Source organism: Haliotis asinina, chromosome 15 (assembly GCF_037392515.1).
Source record: "Haliotis asinina isolate JCU_RB_2024 chromosome 15, JCU_Hal_asi_v2, whole genome shotgun sequence".
Taxonomy (NCBI): Eukaryota; Metazoa; Mollusca; class Gastropoda; order Lepetellida; family Haliotidae; genus Haliotis; species Haliotis asinina.
Genome location: NC_090294.1, coordinates 41,945,362 through 41,966,438, shown reverse-complemented (window position 1 = coordinate 41,966,438; position 21,077 = coordinate 41,945,362). Strand labels below are relative to the sequence as shown.

The 21,077-nt window shown below is 37.7% G+C and overlaps 3 protein-coding genes across 4 annotated transcripts in view; 2 read left to right on the top strand and 1 right to left on the bottom strand.

Moving 5' to 3' along the window:
- The first annotated feature begins 203 nt into the window (after positions 1 to 203).
- LOC137265022 (inter-alpha-trypsin inhibitor heavy chain H4-like) lies at positions 204 to 2,251 on the top strand. Its single transcript, XM_067800351.1, is given in 1 exon segment — positions 204 to 2,251. A coding segment is annotated over 1 exon segment (1,947 nt). The 3' UTR covers positions 2,151 to 2,251.
- A 1,067-nt stretch (positions 2,252 to 3,318) lies between these two features.
- LOC137264881 (inter-alpha-trypsin inhibitor heavy chain H4-like) lies at positions 3,319 to 9,768 on the top strand. Its single transcript, XM_067800230.1, has one exon. The coding sequence runs from the start codon at positions 3,397 to 3,399 to the stop codon at positions 5,584 to 5,586; it is 2,190 nt and encodes a 729-aa protein (XP_067656331.1). The 5' UTR covers positions 3,319 to 3,396; the 3' UTR covers positions 5,587 to 9,768.
- Positions 9,769 to 18,567: 8,799 nt separating this feature from the next.
- Positions 18,568 to 21,077, bottom strand: part of LOC137264880 (disintegrin and metalloproteinase domain-containing protein 9-like) — a 112,795-nt gene continuing 110,285 nt past the window's right edge. Inside the window, exons 19-21 of one of the 2 annotated variants that reach the window (XM_067800228.1) lie at positions 20,957 to 21,068; positions 20,226 to 20,364; positions 18,568 to 19,874 (exon numbers count right to left, since the gene is read on the bottom strand). In XM_067800228.1, coding sequence (XP_067656329.1) covers positions 18,650 to 19,874; positions 20,226 to 20,364; positions 20,957 to 21,068 — 1,476 coding nt within the window. In that variant the 3' untranslated portion in view covers positions 18,568 to 18,649. The remainder of the gene's footprint in view (positions 19,875 to 20,225; positions 20,365 to 20,956; positions 21,069 to 21,077) is intronic. The other variant, XM_067800229.1, reaches the window with a different exon arrangement.

The following is a 21,077-nucleotide window of genomic DNA, read 5'->3' as shown; positions in this document are numbered from 1 at the left end:
TTGTAGACGACGGAAAGAGGCGAGTAGTTACGCGTAACGTCTCTCATATCGCAATATACCTTTCGCGAATGTAACCTCGCGGAATGGGAGCCGCGAACCAGCTTAGATTAGCTGGGCCCCGTCTCACACACACCACCACATAGCTTTGGCGAACTTTAGCGCGCGCAAAGGAAGCCGGGAACCAGCGTTGTCAATTATGCGACATGGATCCCAGTTTAGCCTCGCCTGCAGAACTTGGGCTATATTTAGAAAACGAGTCATTTACATCCAAACATCTCGTCCCACGGTATAAGAGACAGGTTACTGCTACTGCAAAGGTTGATGTACCTAAGATAAAAGAATTACATATTATCTCTCAAGTTCAGTCGAGATTTGCAACTGTCAAAATATCCAGCACCATTGTGAATACAAAGAGGGACAGCAAAGAAGCAAGTTTCAGGGTGCAAATCCCAGAATCGGCCTTTATATCCAATTTCACCATGATAATCAACGGCACATTTTATGAAGCGAAGGTATATGAAAAGAGGGAAGCCCAGGAAAAATATGACAGGGCTAAACAGGATGGGCAGTCAGCAGGGCAAGTTCGACACTCTTCCACAGATGTTGCACGGGGGATGGATATATTCGCCACCTCGGTAAACGTTGCAGCCGAGAGCGAGGTCCATCTCGAACTAACTTACCTCCAGCTGCTGCAACGACGTCTTGGTCTGTATGAACAGAGGATTATGGTACAACCCAAGCAGATTGTGGACAACTTAACCTTGAACCTTGTCTATGAAGAGGGTCCACAAATATTTGACAGATTTACCTATCGTCTCCCCAACAGCATTGATGTTTTGGATGCAACGTCAGAACATGCGACACTTACGACATCAATGTCAAGGCGTCAAATCTTATACAACCCTTCCGTGTCTCGACAGAGGCAGGTCAATGCTGACCGAGGCATTGATGGTGAATTTGTTGTATCCTATGATCTACAACATGGATTTGACGGAGGCAGCATAATCACAGCTCTAACTAATGATTATTTTGTTCATTATTTTGCTGTGGATAAATCTGATGAATTGCCACGTATCCCAAAAAGCGTTGTATTTGTGATTGACATCAGTGGGTCAATGGGAGGAAGGAAGATTGAACAGACAAGAGATGCAATGAAACAGATTCTCCAGCAGCTGAGTAGTGTTGACTTCTTCAACATACTACTATTTAGTAATGAAGTTGTTGTATGGCAGTCAGAGCCTCAACAAGCGACCTGAAACAATATCAAGTCTGCCCAGCGCTATGTTGATCGTAAAGCGAAGGCTGGTGGAGGTACAAATATCAATTCTGGTCTTCTTGATGCTCTTGTCACCCTTTTCAAGAACAAGATCAATAAAGCTGACATCATTGTATTTCTGACGGACGGACGGCCTTCAGCTGGAGTAACTAGTATAGTGAAAATTCGTGAAAATGTCAAACGTCTGAATAAAGGCAGAGTTGCCATATTCTCACTGGGATTTGGCCAAGGTGTAAATTTCAAGTTTCTAGAGCAGATATCTTTAGAGAATGGAGGCTTTGCCAGGCGTATATATGAAGAAGATGATGCAGCAGAGCAACTGACAGATTTCTTCAGAGAAGTGAATGTCCCTCTGCTCCTTCAAGTGCAGTTTAGATACAACAGCAACCAAGTGGACATCTCGCAGCTGACCACAACAACATTCAATCAGTTCTCTGGAACAGAAGTAGTGGTCGTGGGCAAGAGGCTGAGTGATGTCATAGATGCCATTGTGGAAGGTTCCACAGCAAGTGCTAACAAGGTTCAGCTCGTAGTTCCTGATTCATCAAAGAAACAGCTGTCTGGGCCATCTGGAGAGTTTACTGAGAAGTTATGGGCGTATCTGACCATCAAGGACTTGCTGGCGAAGAAGGCAATAGCCACCTCTGAAGAGGAAGGTGTGATATTAGAAGGTCGAGCCCTCAAGATGTCCCTGGCATACAAGTTTGTAACTCCACTTACATCTCTATTGATTGTTCAGCGGCAACAACAATCACAAATGACAGAGGATCAGATGATTGGTATGCCAACTGCTTCTGGTCACCCTACATCTTGTGCCAGTTCCTTTCCTGTCACTATGTTCCCAGTCATGTTATTCATAAGGTTGTTGTTTTAAGTCATCCCAACTTGTAACAACAAAATCTGGCTTAGGAAACTTAGGTCTAAGAACTAAGATTTTTTTAGCCTTCCTGCTTTAAGGTCCTGATCACAGTGTGGGTTACCTTGTCTCAAACCAAACACTCAAACAAGAGCTTTATACTACTGAAACAAGTCTTTGAATGAATTGAATATGGAAATAATTTTTTAGAACTTTGAAACTTCAAAAATTTTCTAAAAACTATTATCATTTTATGAGGTAGTGTGATGTATTTTAAATCACATCCCTCCATCCTGTAAATTGATGATTATATGCATGAACACAAGGGGTGCATGTTTTGGGGAATATTTGCATGGTGAGGCTTCTAAGCTTACTGATTGAGTGAAGCAAATATTACGCGTAGAGGGTTGAATTAAATTTGCAATGCTCTTTTGTGTCTAATGACTTTAATGACTTTCAACTATCTATTTTAAGTGTATCAGGTTTTATATTTGATAGCACTTGTTAATGTTATTATTGCGGCTTGATACAAATCAGATGATACATTCGTGTAACCTTGCTGTCATACCTCAAGTGGAATTTTATCTGAATTCAGTGAAAAATATATACATGACCGGAAAAGGTCAGTCTTACAACATTCCCCGAGACGAGAAATATATCGGTGCCCAGTGTTAAAGATTAAACTTATTTAGTTATACAGGTAAATAGCATCGTTTTGGAGCTGCTGTCAATTAATAACTACATTTCCTAAAACTGTTGAAAGCACACGTACAATCACCATAACAAGCTCCAAAGATCGTCAGAACATACGCTCAGTTGGACCAGTGAGAACCGTTATGTCAACAAATGCACGTGCATCTTTCTGAGTCTCCCCCGTCAATCGCATGATTCTTACGAACACATTCACAATAGAGAGCACAATTCTGTACTGTACTTTCAATATGACGATAAATATTTTTCATGATTTTTAAACAGTAACATAAATCCATAAACGATTTCAGTAGTCGGGATTACTTACATCAAAGCCCTACTTCCAGTATGCGCGTTCTGATTGGTTTGACGAGTCTTCTTGTAGACGACGGAAAGAGGCGAGTAGTTACGCGTTACGTCTCTCATATCGCAATATACCTTTCGCGAATGTAACCTCGCGGAATGGGAGCCGCGAACCAGCTTAGATAAGCTGGGCTCCGTCTCACACAAAACCACATAGCTTTGGCGAACTTTAGCGCGCGCAAAGGAAGCCGGGAACCAGCGTTTGTCAATTATGCGATATGGATCCCAGTTTAGCCTCGCCTGCAGAACTTGGGCTATATTTAGAAAACGAGTCACTGTAAATGAGGAAAACCCTGTGAGGGGCGGGTTTATTTCCAGTTTTTCGAGAAACTTTGAAGGTTGCCCTCGCTCGAACTGTAAGCTGAACAGGGCTTGTGCTTTGTTTAATGTCATCATTCACACAGTGACAATGAAGGCGTTTGTTGGCAACGGTGTTCTGACCTGCATTATGCTTACAGCTGTCAACATCGGTGCCATTGCACCAATTTCGTTTTATACTTCGGCATCCAAACATCTCGTCCCACGGTATAAGAGACAGGTTACTGCTACTGCAGAGGTTGATGTACCTAAGATAAAAGATTTACATATTATCTCTCAAGTTCAGTCGAGATTTGCAACTGTCAAAATATCCAGCACCATTGTGAATACAAAGGGGGACAGCAAAGAAGCAAGTTTCCGGGTGCAGATCCCAGAATCGGCCTTTATATCCAATTTCACCATGATAATCAACGGCACATTTTATGAAGCGAAGGTATATGAAAAGAAGGAAGCCCAGGAAAAATATGACAGGGCTAAACAGGATGGGCAGTCAGCAGGGCAAGTTCGACACTCTTCCACAGATGTTGCACGGGGGATGGATATATTCGCCACCTCGGTAAACGTTGCAGCCGAGAGCGAGGTCCATCTCGAACTAACTTACCTCCAGCTGCTGCAACGACGTCTTGGTCTGTATGAACAGAGGATTATGGTACAGCCCAAGCAGATTGTGGACAACTTAACCTTGAACCTTGTCTATGAAGAGGGTCCACAAATATTTGACAGATTTACCTATCGTCTCCCCAACAGCAATGATGTTTTGGATGCAACGTCAGAACATGCGACACTTACGGCATCAATGTCAAAGCGTCAAATCTTATACAACCCTTCTGTGTCTCGACAGAGGCAGGTCAATGCTGACCGAGGCATTGATGGTGAATTTGTTGTATCCTATGATCTACAACATGGATTTGACGGAGGCAGCATAATCACAGCTCTAACTAATGATTATTTTGTTCATTATTTTGCTGTGGATAAATCTGATGAATTGCCACGTATCCCAAAAAGCGTTGTATTTGTGATTGACATCAGTGGGTCAATGGGAGGAAGGAAGATTGAACAGACAAGAGATGCAATGAAACAGATTCTCCAGCAGCTGAGTAGTGTTGACTTCTTCAACATACTACTGTTTAATAATGAAGTAGTTGTATGGCAGTCAGAGCCTCAACAAGCGACCTTAAACAATATCAAGTCTGCCCAGCGCTATGTTGATCGTGAAGCGAAGGCTGGTGGAGGTACAAATATCAATGCTGGTCTTCTTGATGCTCTTGTGATCCTTTTCAAGAACAAGATCAATAAAGCTGACATCATTGTATTTCTGACGGATGGACTGCCTTCAGCTGGAGTAACTAGTATAGTAAAAATTCGTGAAAATGTCAAACGTCTGAATAAAGGCAGAGTTGCCATATTCTCACTGGGATTTGGCCAAGGTGTAAATTTCAAGTTTCTAGAGCAGATATCTTTAGAGAATGGAGGCTTTGCCAGGCGTATATATGAAGAAGATGATGCAGCAGAGCAACTGACAGATTTCTTCAGAGAAGTGAATGTCCCTCTGCTCCTTCAAGTGCAGTTTAGATACAACAGCAACCAAGTGGACATCTCGCAGCTGACCACAACAACATTCAATCAGTTCTTCTCTGGAACAGAAGTAGTGGTCGTGGGCAAGAGGCTGAGTGATGTCATAGATGCCATTGTGGAAGGTTCCACAGCAAGTGCTAACAAGGTTCAGCTCGTAGTTCCTGATTCATCAAAGAAACAGCTGTCTGGGCCATCTGGAGAGTTTACTGAGAAGTTATGGGCGTATCTGACCATCAAGGACTTGCTGGCGAAGAAGGCAATAGCCACCTCTGAAGAGGAAGGTGTGATATTAGAGGGTCGAGCCCTCAAGATGTCCCTGGCATACAAGTTTGTAACTCCACTTACATCTCTATTGATTGTTCAGCGGCAACAACAATCACAAATGACAGAGGATCATATGTCCACAAGGCTTGGTATGCCAACTGCTTCTGGTCACCCTACATCTTGTGCCAGCTCCTTTCCTGTCACTATGTTCCCAGTCATGTTATTCATAAGGTTGTTATTTTAAGTCATCCCAACTTGTAACAACAAAAGGGGTGCATGTTTTGGGGAATATTTGCATGGTGAGACTTCTAAGTTTAGTGATTGAGTGAAGCAAATAGTACGCGTAGAGGGTTGAATTAAATTTGCAATGACCAAAACAGCAATGCTCTTTAGTGTCTAATGACTTTCAACTCTCAATTTTAAGTGTATCAGGTTTTATATTTGATAGCACTTGTTATTATTGCAGCTTGATGCAAATCAGATGATACAGTCGGAAATGTATTATGACTAGAATTTGGTATTGCAATATATTTCAATCGTTAGGTCTGTTTTGTAATGATAATTGTTGCCATTGACAGAGAAGTATGTTTTATGCCTATATTTAAGCAACTTTGTTTGTTAAGACATAAATAGTGCCATACATTTACAACACTGTTTTTTATTGTAGTACTTGTCCTTATAGTCTGGAGGCTCACACACTAACCATTGCAATGTTTCATCAAATGTGGCAACACGAAATGATAAAAAATGTACATGCCGCTATTACCAGAAATATCATTTGTGTGAAGTTATTTGTATAAGGTTTTATTAATTCCATTATTGATAAACCCAAAGGATTACACTTCATATATTTTGTTAAAATACCAGACCATTTAAATGATATTGCAGGCTGTTGTTGAAGACTTGCATTGTGATCAGTTCTGGTAGTACCATATGCTGTTATGTCTTTTCTTAAAAGGATTATGAAATTATTTGTTGTTTGAATGAAAACCATTGAGAGGCTTTTTGTCCACTGATTATGTCTCACTTTAATGGTTGTTTCAGAAAACAAGTCAGTTCAGCATAAAATGGCACAGCACTCATTTTGAAATTTGCTTTTTTAAAAATATTTTAATACCTTACTAACCTTTTGAGCTTATCAGCAAATTCTTATACAATTTAGAATATTCTATATGTACATGATTAAATTGATCTACACTTGAACGCATTTATAGAATTCAACATTTCCTCTTGGTTTGTGAGCTGGTCTTGCATTGTTATGATTGTTCACTGTGATTTTTGTGGACTGTATTCGATACCAAATGAATAAGAAAGTCAACTACTATGAAATGATAGTGGCCAGTAAATTTTGACTGTGCTTTCACATTTGAACTACCATGCTCAAATGGAAACATTTTGTGATATATGAAATATAGTACACACTTTTGTCAAAACCAAAATGAAATGAATGTTTTTGATGGTGATGTATTTGATTACACCATAGATTTCAAAATATTTTTTATCTTGAGTTTGTATTCGTTTTCAACCAGATGTGTTTAGCAGCTTTTAGAAGTTGTATAGATGATCAAGATATTTTGTGGATTTGAGCTTCTATATTCTTTCTCAGGATTATTACTGATCCCGCCATCAGGGGACATCAACATCATTGTGCCAACTCAGTATGTGAAATAGTTTACAAATTTTACTAGCCTGTCGGGTTAGCTGTGCCTGAGGGTTACTAGCTGCCAAAATAATTTACTAGCCTGAAATTTGAATGTAGACAGGTTTCATCATGGAGCTGCTCTGATGATAAACGTTTTTATCAGACCATAATCTTTCATGAGTTAAAATTGTATATTTAACTTAACAAATCGGAGAGATTGATATATTTACCAAAAGACTGCATGAAAATTCAGCAGCCTGTCGGAACAGTGACAGTGGAGATATACTGGCCCAATTGGATTTTTACTAGTCACAGACTAGTAGGCCAGTAGTTACTTCACACACTGGATCAGCTGTCACTTCACCTGATGAAGGGATCTGTAATGATTCTGAAATGTGTGGGAAAGAATGAAGAAGCTTAAATCCATATTATATATTTGGACATTATATCAAATAATGTCTGTATTTAGTATGTCAGAGCCCACTCATTAGATGATGCATGTTTTGTTTTGTTCCTTTATTGCCAACCTTGGTTTTCCCCACCGTCATAAGGCTGGAATTTTGCTTATAGTGGCATTGAGCTAACTGCCAATGTTATTATTTTGAAGTTGCAAATTATTAATAAATAATACAGTTTTAATGAAACTCATCCAGATGACCAGTAAAATATAATGGGTATTCTCCATGTCATTTTCTTAACTGGAATAAAGGTTTTATCTGGACCAGGGCTCTATTTAGAGCTTTGTTACTTGCACTGGTGCAACCCAGTGTTACAAAGTAGTGTGTTGTCTAACCTGTAAGTCAATTTTCAATTGGGTAAAAACATCTACATAATTGCATTTGCATATTACAATAAAACTTAAAGCAGGGCAACAGGAATTGGCTAGCGCAACTAGGTTTTTATCTTAGTTTGCATGAGGTGCAAGTAGGTTGACATCATGCAAATCAAGCCCTGCAGAATTAGGATGTTTGTTGCCCCAGAAGTTAAATATGTAATTCTGAGCTCTTTTCCCCTACTTAATCATGTTATACCGGTGATATTATTATAAATGGGACTATTTTATGTGACCTTATATTTACATTTGTGTTTACATAGTCAGACAATTTGATGTGACTTGTATGTAGATCATGTGGAATAGCTTGGATATGCTCTCAGAAACTGCAGTTGTAGTGACTTGTTTCAAATCTGAGTCAAGAATCCAGTATGGTCCAGTAAAATCAGAAATTGAATGCAAAATGATACTAGAAAAACCTTCTGGAAATCATAATGAGGGCAAAATTTGGGCTTGTGAACTGAAAACATATGGGTACAACCTGTCGCTTTCTGTTCAACTTGTGGTATCCACAACAGACATTCATTTGAAAAAAAATTTTCACCATTGATTTATTCTAATTAGTGTAAGTCATTGCCTATGTCGAACCAGGCCCCGATTTCTCGAAAAAACGACTGAGTTTTACAATTTGAAACAGCTGAATTTTTAACTCAAATGCATTTTTGAAATATAAAACCCCAAACAACTTAAGTAATCTATCCAAGAAACTCAACTGTTTTCTATACTTGGAGTTTTGTGCCAATTTCAGTTCATTGTGTGAAATGCGTTTTCTCAAATTTGAGAAAAATCTCCGACTTAGGTCAAAACTCAGACTTAAGTTTGTTTCGAAAAATCAGGGGATGGTTTGCCTTTCATTACCATGCTGTTCCATCTTGGGCTAGTTCCATTGGATAACTTTTTATTAAAATTTTATTTTATAGGAATACACATAGAAATATATTATCTTCTAGTTGTGATAGATGTATACTTTTCCTTCTGTATTATGTAACTCTGAAATTATGTTTTTTGAATATTTGTTTACATGTCCTCATTCTCATCACTGTGTTGGTATTCTTCTAGTATTCAGTACCTTTCAATCTTTGACATTTTTACACTTATGATTATTTGACTATTTACACATGTATTTACTATTTAAATGCTGTTTCATGTTATTTCTAACACGGATTGGGAAAGAGAACTTTGACAATGGGCCATTTTCAGGATTATTAGCCATTTTCTGAATTTAGAAGGGGCCACTGCCCCTGTATCAATAGTAAACTTCAAAATTTTAATAGGCCATTTTTTATTCTAATATGTAAAATTGCCCATGGCCCTTGCTTTTCCCAATCCCTGTTCTAATTTGTTTATTGTCCAAAGTTTGTAACATTTTGCTTAAACTCTTTGAGTGCATGTTTTAATTAACAAGAAATGGTTATTCAGCTGTGATGTATTACACACTCATATTGTTTTCCATTATTAAGCATTATGTTTTGGGCCTTGTGACCTTTTGATAACATTTGTAATTTGTGAGTTTCATGTTTCCAAGTGTATTTTTTTGTCCCAAGTTTTTCTTTGGTTTACCGTGGTCTTGATACTTTGTGAATGTATTTTTTGTGTTAACCATACATTTGTATATGTAGTTAATAGGGTAATGTTTATTGTTTTTATTGCATAATAGTTCAGACTCTCTGTTTAAGTCTGAAATTTTGGACAGTTTATATATACAATGTTGTTTTCTTGTGATGGTCTTTTTGATCATTGAAATGTATTACCGATCAAAACATTAGACTCACTGGTGTAAATGGGGCCACTTCCTTTGGTCAACTGCTCTGAACTAGAATTTGCAAAATATTCCATACCATTTGAACTAAGATACTGTTTCCCCATGTACTAATTAATTGCAAAACAGATTTCAACTTTGAAAAGATTTTGTTTCAATAAATGATGAAGGTTAACTCTAAGCAGAACCTTACACCAAACAGCTTGTTCATGTGCACATGTTTTGTGAAAGTGAGTGGTTTAGGCGAGTTTTAACTTTGAAGGGTACTGCTGAAGCATGACGTTATACAGTGAAACGGCAGTATTCATCTGACTGCTACAAGTGCTACCATGGTCTGGTTCCATCTTACGTGCAGTGTGTGGTAGGGTGGCCTGGTGGTTAAAACATTTGCTCATCATGCTGTAGACCCAGGGTCGATTCCCCACATGGGTACAGTGTGTGAAGCCCATTTCTGAGGTTTCCCTCTCTATCAAGATTTCTTTGATTGCGAAACAAGCATCACTTTACAGCTCCGAAGTTCCAAAGTATAAGACAATCACATTTGGTAGAAGAACCTTCACCTACGCTGCTTGAACCTTAAGGAATGAGCTGCCTATATCCCTCAAAATAGCAAAAAGCATGCCTTCATTAAAAAATAATCTAAAGACATTTCTCTAACCTTGTGTGAGCAGAACATGGAACATGCTACTGTGTGAATAGATGCACATATTATTGCACAGTCATAACCAATGAATTAGAACAATGGACAGAGAGACATTTTGTCAACATTTGGTTATGGTTGTGTCACTAAGACTTCTTGATAATGTCACATTTTTAATCTGTTCTACCATTGTTACTTGACTTGGAGAAGCATGCTATGAAAAAGTGTCTTTCAATTCAGAAGTTTTTTTTGTTTTTGTTGTTTAACGCTATACACAGAATTTTATAGGTGATTTGACTTTAGACTGAGTCAGGATGAGACATCAATCTATGCAAGAGGGGTATGATGACGTGCTCACTAAGTCAGGGTGTCGGAGAGTCTGCCTATTGTCTCGCCTCTTACAACATGCATGGTTGCTGAAGATTACTTCTAATCCGAATCTTTGAAGTTTCAAGACTGAAGAAGTTACACTTAGAATGAAATTACTGCACTCCTTATTTGTTGATACGCCACATGTGTTCACTGTTACTGCAACGTAGGACCATGCTATCTCTATTGCTCATAGACATTGGTTAACACGGCAATATTCAAAATGTTTAACAGCAGCAATGGTTTCTTTGGACTAACTCTATTGCTCCCTGAAATCGGTGAACTTGGCAGTAATCATTCACAACAGTATCCTGAATAAAACAGCCCAGGAAAACCAGCGACTGATGTCATGATCAACTGTTTACACTTATGTCATTCTGACATTAAGTCACAATAGAAATTTTATGAAGTGTTCAATGGTGAAGTGATGTTTACATGACTGCACTTACAGTTTGTATTCATAATCCTGTGGTTAAGGCCAGACCAATTTTGTTTCTTGTTTTATGGATTTTTGTCCTCAGGAAACCTTAAGGGAATCAATTTTTTAAAAGCGTCACCAAAGGAGAGACCCACTTGTGCTTCTGTGTTAATTCTGTTGGCTTCTATATATCAAATAAAAATCAGTTATGTGAGGTTTATATTTCACACAGACTTCGAGTGTATTTCACTTACATCACATTAGCATTAGGATTTTGTTTTTTTTGAGTGGGGGAAGTTAAGTTTACTTTTTATCTTTTTCCTGAAAAATATGATTGGCAGATACATAAAACAAGAAACAAAATTGGTCTGTCCTTAAAAAGATTTCAAATGGCCAGTACAGTGTCACAAGTCTTTTAGTACATGGTTACTCCCTTGTCAAGAAGGTCAGTCCTCATTGTCACTCCCTGGACAGTTCAGGACTACTGTGTTTCCATGTGTACTTGATCACACTTCTTTCACAGGAGCCAAGCCATATGTCCTGTGTAGTGGTTTTCATATGTAATGTTTTTAACTTTTTTTCATTTTGAGTAAGAATAAACTATGGCATCTGTAAAGTTGTAGTTACTTGTATCTTCAGTTCCCTATAGGTTACCTGTTAGAAGTACAAAGAAGTCTGAGATGTGCTTAATCTTCATGTTTTTCATATACAACACATAAAAGTGTTTCCATTCTCCACTTGTCACTTTATGAGTTATTGTGTACAAGGGACATAACTCTGTATTTGATATGCATAAAATCAGGTCGGGACAATCAATTTTGCATATATTAACATTCTGACTTACAGTATGTGGTGATGTTTTATTGAATAATTACAGAAGAGAACTCTTGAGCATTTATGGTGTAAAGTAAGTATACTTCAACTTATTTTCACACTGATGTAAGTAAGGAAGTAAGGCCATATGATGTAACGGGTATGTGATCTGACTGATATACAGTGGGTGAGGGAGTTTACTTTTACCCCACATTCAGCAATACTTCAGCTATATGGGGTGGTCTGAAAATAATCAAGTCTGGACCAGATAATCCAGTGACTAATGTAATATTATGAGCATCGATCTATGCAAATGGGATACAATTAGGAGAGAAACATCATGTGTTGGCCAGTTTCCAGGTTTTACTGAATGTTTGAAGCATGGGAAATACATTCTCAGAAATATTCCCGTGTTTCAAATACTTATTAACACCTGGAAATTGGCCCACACGATATTTATGGACATTGTAAATAAAAAAGTAAACCAAAGGGTTTTACTGTCTGCACTTGTTTACTTCGAGTACGGGTACAGCAGTGAAGTGTCATCAGCTGGCCGTTTCAGCTGGTTCCCATGGTAGCATCTGCAGCTGCTCATTTGGGACATCATTCTGACTTTAGTCACAGTATGATTTGAATGATGTCACCACTGTTAATGACAAAACAATTGTTTGCTGTGTTTCTGCATGTACATACGTAGTGAATAGTCTGGCAGTTTCCAAAAACCAAATACCATTAGATCATGTTTTTCAACCAATCAGATTGCAGAACACAATGACTTAAGGTTTACAATGGTGCGTCAACCAAGTAAGTGGGCCTGACCATCCTATCCTTTCATATGACAAGCATGGATTACTGAAGATCAACTCTATCCTGGATCTTCACAGGTCATATATACAATGGCCCCACAACCAGACAACTGAGGTCTTCTGAATGTCACCTTGTCTGAGTACTAGATCATCCGGCCAGTTCTGACAGGAACTTTGGACTTATGACTAGACTCATCAAACTGTGAAAAAAAACTACTCACAAGCTGATTTATCATTTACATATTTATCATTTACATATATTTTGTTTATTCAAATGTAATTTGTTGATGATTACAACAGTCTATACAGCCGATCACTGCCTCACAACTTACAGGACACAAGGACAAATATCACACACAGATGTAGGATCAGGGGAAATGGTAACTCCGTCTACAATGGAATTCATATTCTTAAAGGTTTCACACTTTTGTAGATTATATCATTCCACCAATCATCTCGCCTTAAATACCTGCATAGGATGTGAAATAAATAAATAAATACCATCCCTGCATATTGTTCCAGTTTTCATGAAAAGAAGAAGCAAGACAGATCAAATTTGAAGCTTTGTGTACCTCATAAATACAACGAAAAGCCACAGATGAAATAATAGTGTTCTTGCATTTAGGTTTTGTAATGGTCAACTTGTCATATTTAATTAAAGTGATGACCTTGATGTCATTTTGTTACGTTAAGCCTGTTATGACAGGTAAGGGAGCAAGCATGGATTTGTATCTATTATCTTAAGTAAAAGGTGAGGTCCTGAACATAACAAAAAACTGAAGCTGAAGGTGATCTTGTGCCAGGAGCCCATAATGGTTTAGAGTGAAAAACAAATGCTTGCTCCCTAACAATGCAGTTATAACAACTGATGGTTCTCAGGGATTATGGCAGAGAGTTAAAACAGGACGACCTGTGCACATGAATGATGGTTTGACCAAATAGACACTCGACCCCAGGACTTTCACATTACCTGTTTGTTTACAGATGGTCAATGAAAACAATGAACTTTTGTGCATTCCTTTATGTAAGTACCACAGATTCTCATTCTAAACATCCAGGACATCGTGTCACAGTGTCTATACAAGAGAAAATCAGGGACTGAACCAAATGCTGCTTTGAACAGTGAAAGCCAAAAGCGAACAAGGTCTCAAACATCATGTTGGCTTTATGCTGGGAATCACATCCTTCCACATGATGTAAGTTATATTAATTTGAATTCAAATACTGCTTCCTAAGGTTATAAGTTCTATTCAACATAAAATGAAAGCCATACAAAAGCATGACCTAAATCAGTAATTTAAAAATGCTCTTCATATCCACTCATACCAACATAACACTGTGAACAGTCCTGAACTAAAATAGAGACAAAGACTTCACAAATCAAACATCTGTTGAAGAGGACACCACACCAGACCAGCTGGCTGGATATAACTGAACAAAAATATACACTCAAAGCCATAATTTGTTCTCAAGAAATATGCAAAGTGTAGTTCGATGAAAGAGGATTGCATCTGCATGTGTCGTCGCATACTACATGATTACAAAAGAAGACAATGATACTTCAGTCGATTTCTAAAGATAACTAATTTTTTGTGTCAGTGTTATTTCAAAAATTCCATACAAAAAGGCTGGATCTCATTTCACAAAGCTTTCATACTGCTGCGATTCTCGTACCTCCTGTACTGTAACACAGACTTACCACAGTTGTAGTGCTAAGACAGCTTTGAGAAACAGACCATTGGTTGATTACTGGTGCTAGAAGGGTCTAAAATAATGATATCATAATTCTAATGCGTGTGCCATTTTCCTACTTTTCACTTTCTGTTAAATTATTGCAGGTTAATTGAATTAAATGGTCTGTCTGAATGGGCATGTTTTTCTTGATTGCACTCTCTTGTAAACAATCAACATGATATATAAAAGAAGAAACTAGAACAAGGCAAGATTGTGACAAAGTGAAAGATTAATACATGCAAACAAGCTGCAAAGAATCTTTGTGTTTCCTTGCTTTTGTTCATCAGCATATGCAGTAGTTGGCCTAAGACAGGATATGCTTCATTGTTTACTACTATTCCAAGCTAAAAACACAACTAATCAAGGTCGTAATGTAATGTAGTGAATTCTATTACAGACATTCATTACTTAAATCATTTCTTAATAAAATAAAACATAAGCACAGGTATTTTGAGCTTATTACCTAACTATGATAAGCTGAGATGTTTCCTGATTTTTTTATCTATGGACCCTATAAAATTATAGAAAATTCTGAACACAAGACAACATATTTGCTTTTAAACTGAGAGAAAACATGTTCCCCACACAACTTTTCTAAATAAACAGAGACAAGCTTTTCATATCATTTTCCAATTATTATTTAAAAAACACAACTTCCAAAACTTTGTGTAATATTCATATTTTTCTGATCAGGAATTGAGTAGCATCATTTATATCTGCACATTACTGTGAACAGATTACAGATGTAAGGGTGTGACAAGGTAACAAGATTATTTGTACATACCTATAAATATATACTTAAAGGTTTGGTGTTCAACATTTCTCATTTTTCTAAACACTGACTTATTATCAGCTTCAGCTATAACTGTCTATTGTTACATTTTCATATTACTATTTAGTAACATTAAATGTGCATTAAATTGACTAGATTTCAAATGAAAGTAAAGTGAGAAACAGAAACAATATTATTAACATAGACCAACCTGACCTATGGAAGCTGTGCCATGCAAAGAGAAAAGTAAACTGTAAACAGTCTACACAAATACATTATTATGACTTTGATATCCACAAATGTCTATATGGCATGTTTAAGACAAAAATATATGTTTCTATTGACAGTAGAAATGTGACATTATTTTCAAAGAAATACAATTATTAGAACACATTTGATGATGCTATAAAGGGAAATTTTAAATCAACACCCACACATAAAACATTTCGAAAACCCAGATTATTTCTCATTATCATTAACATTAAACTGGTATCTATTCCAATTCACTTTGATAACACACACTGAAATTTGTGCAAAATCTGCCCCAAAATTGAAACTCTATGAATTCAAATGATTTCTTATCATTCATTTAAAGTTAACATCTATTATGTCTTTTCAGTCTGTTCCAGTATATAATTTACAGATTACATCATATCTCATATATAGAAAAACAAAACCTTATCATTGCAAAACAAAGATCTTAAGCAAAATTTACACTGTTTGCATCACAGCAATTCTAAGCTGGACAATCAGCAACATCAGACACACCTCAGGGGTACTCCACTCATGGCTGACTGCAAACACTACATATTGCATCATGACGGTGGGCATATATATATTATGGAATGTCTATTTGACTATGAAAATATACAAAAAATAAAAATGTACAAGTCAGCAAAGGTAGAAATAGCAACTAAACAATAAGGCAAAGAATAGATACTGCATATCTTCCCTCAAATCACAGAATGGTAGCAGCCGAGGGATACTTGTAGAACTACCACAACTCTCAGAGAGCAAGTTTTACCCATGACATGATGCACAGCCTAAGTGAGTGATAAAGTATGGTTTATGTCACTTTAGCAATATCCCAAACATATCATGGTAGCGAACACAAGAAATGGGCTTCACACATTATATGCATTTCTCAAATCGAACCTGGTTCTTTGGCACCACAAGCCAAAGCCTTAACCACTTGGCCCTCCCGATGCCCCAACAACCCAAGTGTGACGAGTATCCTATAGTTATAGCTTAACTGTTTCAGAGGCATTTTAGGAGCAGTAAGCAATAGGAATGACAAGTGCATATGGATGATCAACTTCTTTATTGTACAAAAATGACATTTCAGTACAGATGCTTACACCGTTTTCATGTGTTGTCATGGGTTGAACTTTGTCCCAACAGATCAGAGTTTGAAGGGTCTTCTCTGAAAACTCAGTATCTTTAAATTACATTAAACTGTTTTTCCAAATGTCACACTCAATGATAAGGTTTTTGGTTTTGGTTATTAATATATCTTGTAATCATTATAATTAATAATGACATTTTCTTAAGTCATCGTATAATGATTGTTTATAAAGTGACTACTCACAAACATACTGTGAGATCAAAAGGTTGAACCAACAAGTTGATAAATATGAGAGAAAAAACATCTCTACTATCACGAAATATTTTGTGAGTTAATATTAATAGGCGGTGCATCATGTCACTGACGTAGGTCTGGGATGATACAGATAGCAAGTATTTACCAGACCTGGCAAAGTGTTCACACTTCAAAAAGCTTCACATCAATACATATTGTTATGGTACACCTTTATCAAGCGCTGATGGATGTAAAGAGCGTAATTGTATAGTCAGCAAAATCATGTGACACCAAACAAATAATAAGTGTTGATCTGACAGCCCCAAATTTAGAGACTAGCATTCAATCTTCAAGAAAGACACACCAGAATCTGTAGCAAAATATATCAAAGGCAGTCCTACCTACCTACCCTATTCATATTTAGTGGGAATCTTATCATTATTTTCATTAAACTGTGTGATTCTATATAGCACATGAAGACTCGCTGGAGTGCGTATATTGTTACTGAATTGTGATGCTGGGTTACCTTTTTCCACCAAATCCCACCACACTATCAGTGCATATTGTATCAACAAACATGGAACCAGTGATGACGACCCTCTAAAAGAGGACTAAACATGATATAAACATAGGCAGTATCACTATAGTCTACCTGGATACACATCAACCCTGACATAATCCCATCACTGATATCCATAACAAATTTTTATTGTAGTGATAATGTTCCTATTTGGCCAGACCAATATTTTTCTTGTACTATGGATTAACTGCTCAAAAATTAATGTTTTCATTCTCCAAAAATGTAAAGTTACAATAAACTTTTTCAACGATATTTTTTTTCGCCCCATATACCGTCAGTAAATTGCCAAAAGTAAAATACTTTTAGTATTAAAAAGGAATAGTACTCCATTGTTTTTCACTCCTGCCTTCAGGTTTTCTGAGGACAAAATAAGAAATAAATTTGGTCTGGCTCTATCTACATATGAAAATATTGAAATATATCCATTATGCTCATACTCTACATTTAAAATAAAGGTTACATTCCTATGACAAAGAGAATAACAAAATTAAACACTGATGTTATTCCCCAACTGAATATTAATTATTTTCCTAGAGAATACATATTTTATAATATATTTTATAATATGTACCTGAAACAACTTTGCAATCAGTTCAATTGTTACTGTCCAAGTACTCATGACCATTCCTTCCTCTATAGACATCACAAACAGGTGCTCAATACTTGCTCAATACATACAGGCATCAACCACAGCTTCGGATTATCAACATCATGTCATTTCCAAGGATATTTGGATATATGGATCATGTTATTGTGTTTGACTTGAATTCACAAGGTATTCACATACACTGTTGATGTACTGCTCTTTGTGTTGAACATGGAGCTATGATTTTAAATTTGGTGTTTTAGGATTTCACATACATATTTGTATTCACAATGGAACAACCATCTCCAGATGGAACTTTGTCACTTAGTCAGTCCCTGCATGGTTTGAGTGAAAGCATCTTCATGTCATCGAATGTGGTATTATTCATGGAGTGTTTTCCTTATGTGCATATACTATTATTTCAGTTTAACCCTACCGACCACTAACCAGCAGATATCCTTGAATGTATTCCAAGCAGATTTTACCCTTCCTAACCATACCATGTTGTGTGACAATGTCCACAACGGAAGACTGTAGAAATAGATGCTATTAGCCTTAGACACATCAATTCACTCTTTCACACAATATAAATGGGGATCTGTTAGGGATTCTTCACTACAAACCTAAATATTTTGTACATGTGGTAAATCATCACACCCTAACAGAGCCCCTAAATATGATGAACATGACTGGCTTTGTACAGGAAAATGTTTCCACTCCACTAGTCAAAATAATTACATCCTTATAATGGTGAGATCACAGTATATGCAACACATGTCATACATTAAAACTCCGCACCACCTTAGGGGAAGGCTTCGAGGCAATGGATGGCCTATCACTTATGCGTGAATTATTCCGACCTACACTTCCTGTTCTGGAGTCTGATGCACCAAATTTGGCCCTCAGGGCCGACACTGAGGAGTGTTCTTTAGCATCAAGGTCACCTTCTGGTGAAGCAAGATTTGTATACATGGGCTTGGATTTCAAGCCTGAATTCATGTTAGATCTAGCACTATCGTTATTCTTGTTCCTATCACTCAGTGAATTTTGAGTCCTGTGGTCCCGCGAGTTTCGATCGCGGTAACCTTGATCCTTCTTCTTGGGAGGTTCCTTCCGTTGTGATAAATCATGCTTCTGAGAACTATCCCAGTTATAGGATATATGTTTCTTGGGAAGTGGGTCCTTTCTCTCACGTACATCCTTTTTCACCACTGGTTTAGAACCTCTGCTTTTTATAGAAATGTCATTTTGATACACAGGCCCCTCTGAATCTGATTCTTTGGGATCTGGAGGTACAGGTCTTGGAGGAGGTGCAGGTGGCCTCTGTGTCTTCATTGAAGTACTCACAGCAGCTTGACGAGCTAGAGCTCCTTTAGAAGGAGGAATAGACAATGGTCGCTCAATTTTTTCACGATCAGACTGTGTGCGTTTTACACGAGGCGTAGTTCCATGCCCGGGAATTGGTGGAGGACTTCTTGACCCTGAGGATCTTGGAATCAACTGACTCTGACCTGGAATTTCATGAAATTCATCCTCTGGGAAAACATCTGAATTCCTGTTGGTAGTGCTCATTAAAACCGGACTGGATATTTCTGACCCTCTGAAAGATTCTCTTTTAACAATCCTGGATCCACCTTCAGGTGGCCCGAGCCTTTCATTTCGAGGGACAGATCTCTCAGGTTTTGTTGAAGGCCGATCTGGCTTAATTTTAGCTGCAGATTTTTGTGACACTCTGTCAGGTTTTGGCTGGACCTTAGCGGAAGCTGGCACAACAGGATCTGGCTTCATTGGAATTCTTTCCCGTTTCGGTGACATGCTGATGGGTCTAGCTGGTCCCACAAATGCATGTGACTCTCGGTTAGTGCTGCCAGTGAGAACAGGGTCTGATATTTCAACTTGAGTTGGGGCTCTCTTCATGTGCACTGACTTAGGCCGCTGATCATTGATGTTAGATGGTGATCGCACAGGCTGTGGCGGTGGCTTGGGTTTCTTGCCAGGGACCCTACAGAAAAATAGGGCAATCTTTCATCATATTATTCACAAAAACTGTTCTTAGGAGTGTAAGTTCATAATCTGATGGATTTTTTAGCTTCAGAATTATTTCCTTAAGGTACGTTTTAGTGCCATTTTAACATGCATTGAGGGTCAAAGATTAGCCATTTAAGAGACACTGAAATGACAGTTTGAAATCACATGTCCAAAATTTCAGATTAAATCAAATGGAAGTTTAATTTTTAGCTTTGAGCCCAAAATCCTCATCACAACTAACTTCAATTTCCTGCTGCCAGCATGCAAATTATTTTGCTAAATGTTGATTTGATGTATGACCAGTATAATGAAAATATATACGAACCCATACTTGAGTTTTGGACCTAGGTGCCACCAAGTCTTGAGTTTGCTTCTGTAGAAGTAGCCAAAGAAGATGAAGACACCGACAAGAGGCAGTATGACCAGGAAGAACACCAGCAGCCCCACTAGCAGGCTCTTGTTGGCTACAAGAACAGGAACACAATCAATGACAAGTAGAGTGAGTGAGTGAGTGAGTGAGTGAGTGAGTGAGTGAGTGAGTGAGTGAGTGAGTGAGTGAGTGAGTGAGTGAGTGAGTGAGTGAGTGAGTGAGTGAGTGAGTGAGTTTGGGGTTCACACGGTTCACACTGTCTTCAGCATGAAGAAAAGAAATGTGTTGCATAATACAAAGAAGGAACCATGTGATAAGAAGGGGAAGGAATTGTCTGTTGTCAGATAAATCAGAGTGAAAACAGAAGACAGGACATTATCTAGATGATCTCATGGGTGCATGTTTAGTCCCGAATCTACAGGGTCTTAGTCAGTATATGTTTCCACAGGAGCAACACATATTTTATAATTGGGTTCGTACTTCAGAGAATAGATACAGATAATACAAGAGGGTGATCGATGTAATTTATCTCAATTTTCCCAATTTTCATGCTGCAGGAACATGGTTTTAACTCCAAGAAAATCCATTGCCACCAAAGTCTCCATGCCAGTTAAATGTTCCAAACACAGAAATAAATCTGAAACTTCATTAAGACAGCAGATGATTGGTAAGACAAGCCAACTTACCATATTCATTACTGGATGGTCCACTGTCAGCACTTCCACCAAATCCTGGCCTGTTACAGTATGGAGGGGCGAACCCATTGTTGCAGTGGCAGTTTCCATTTGAGTTGCACACCTACACACA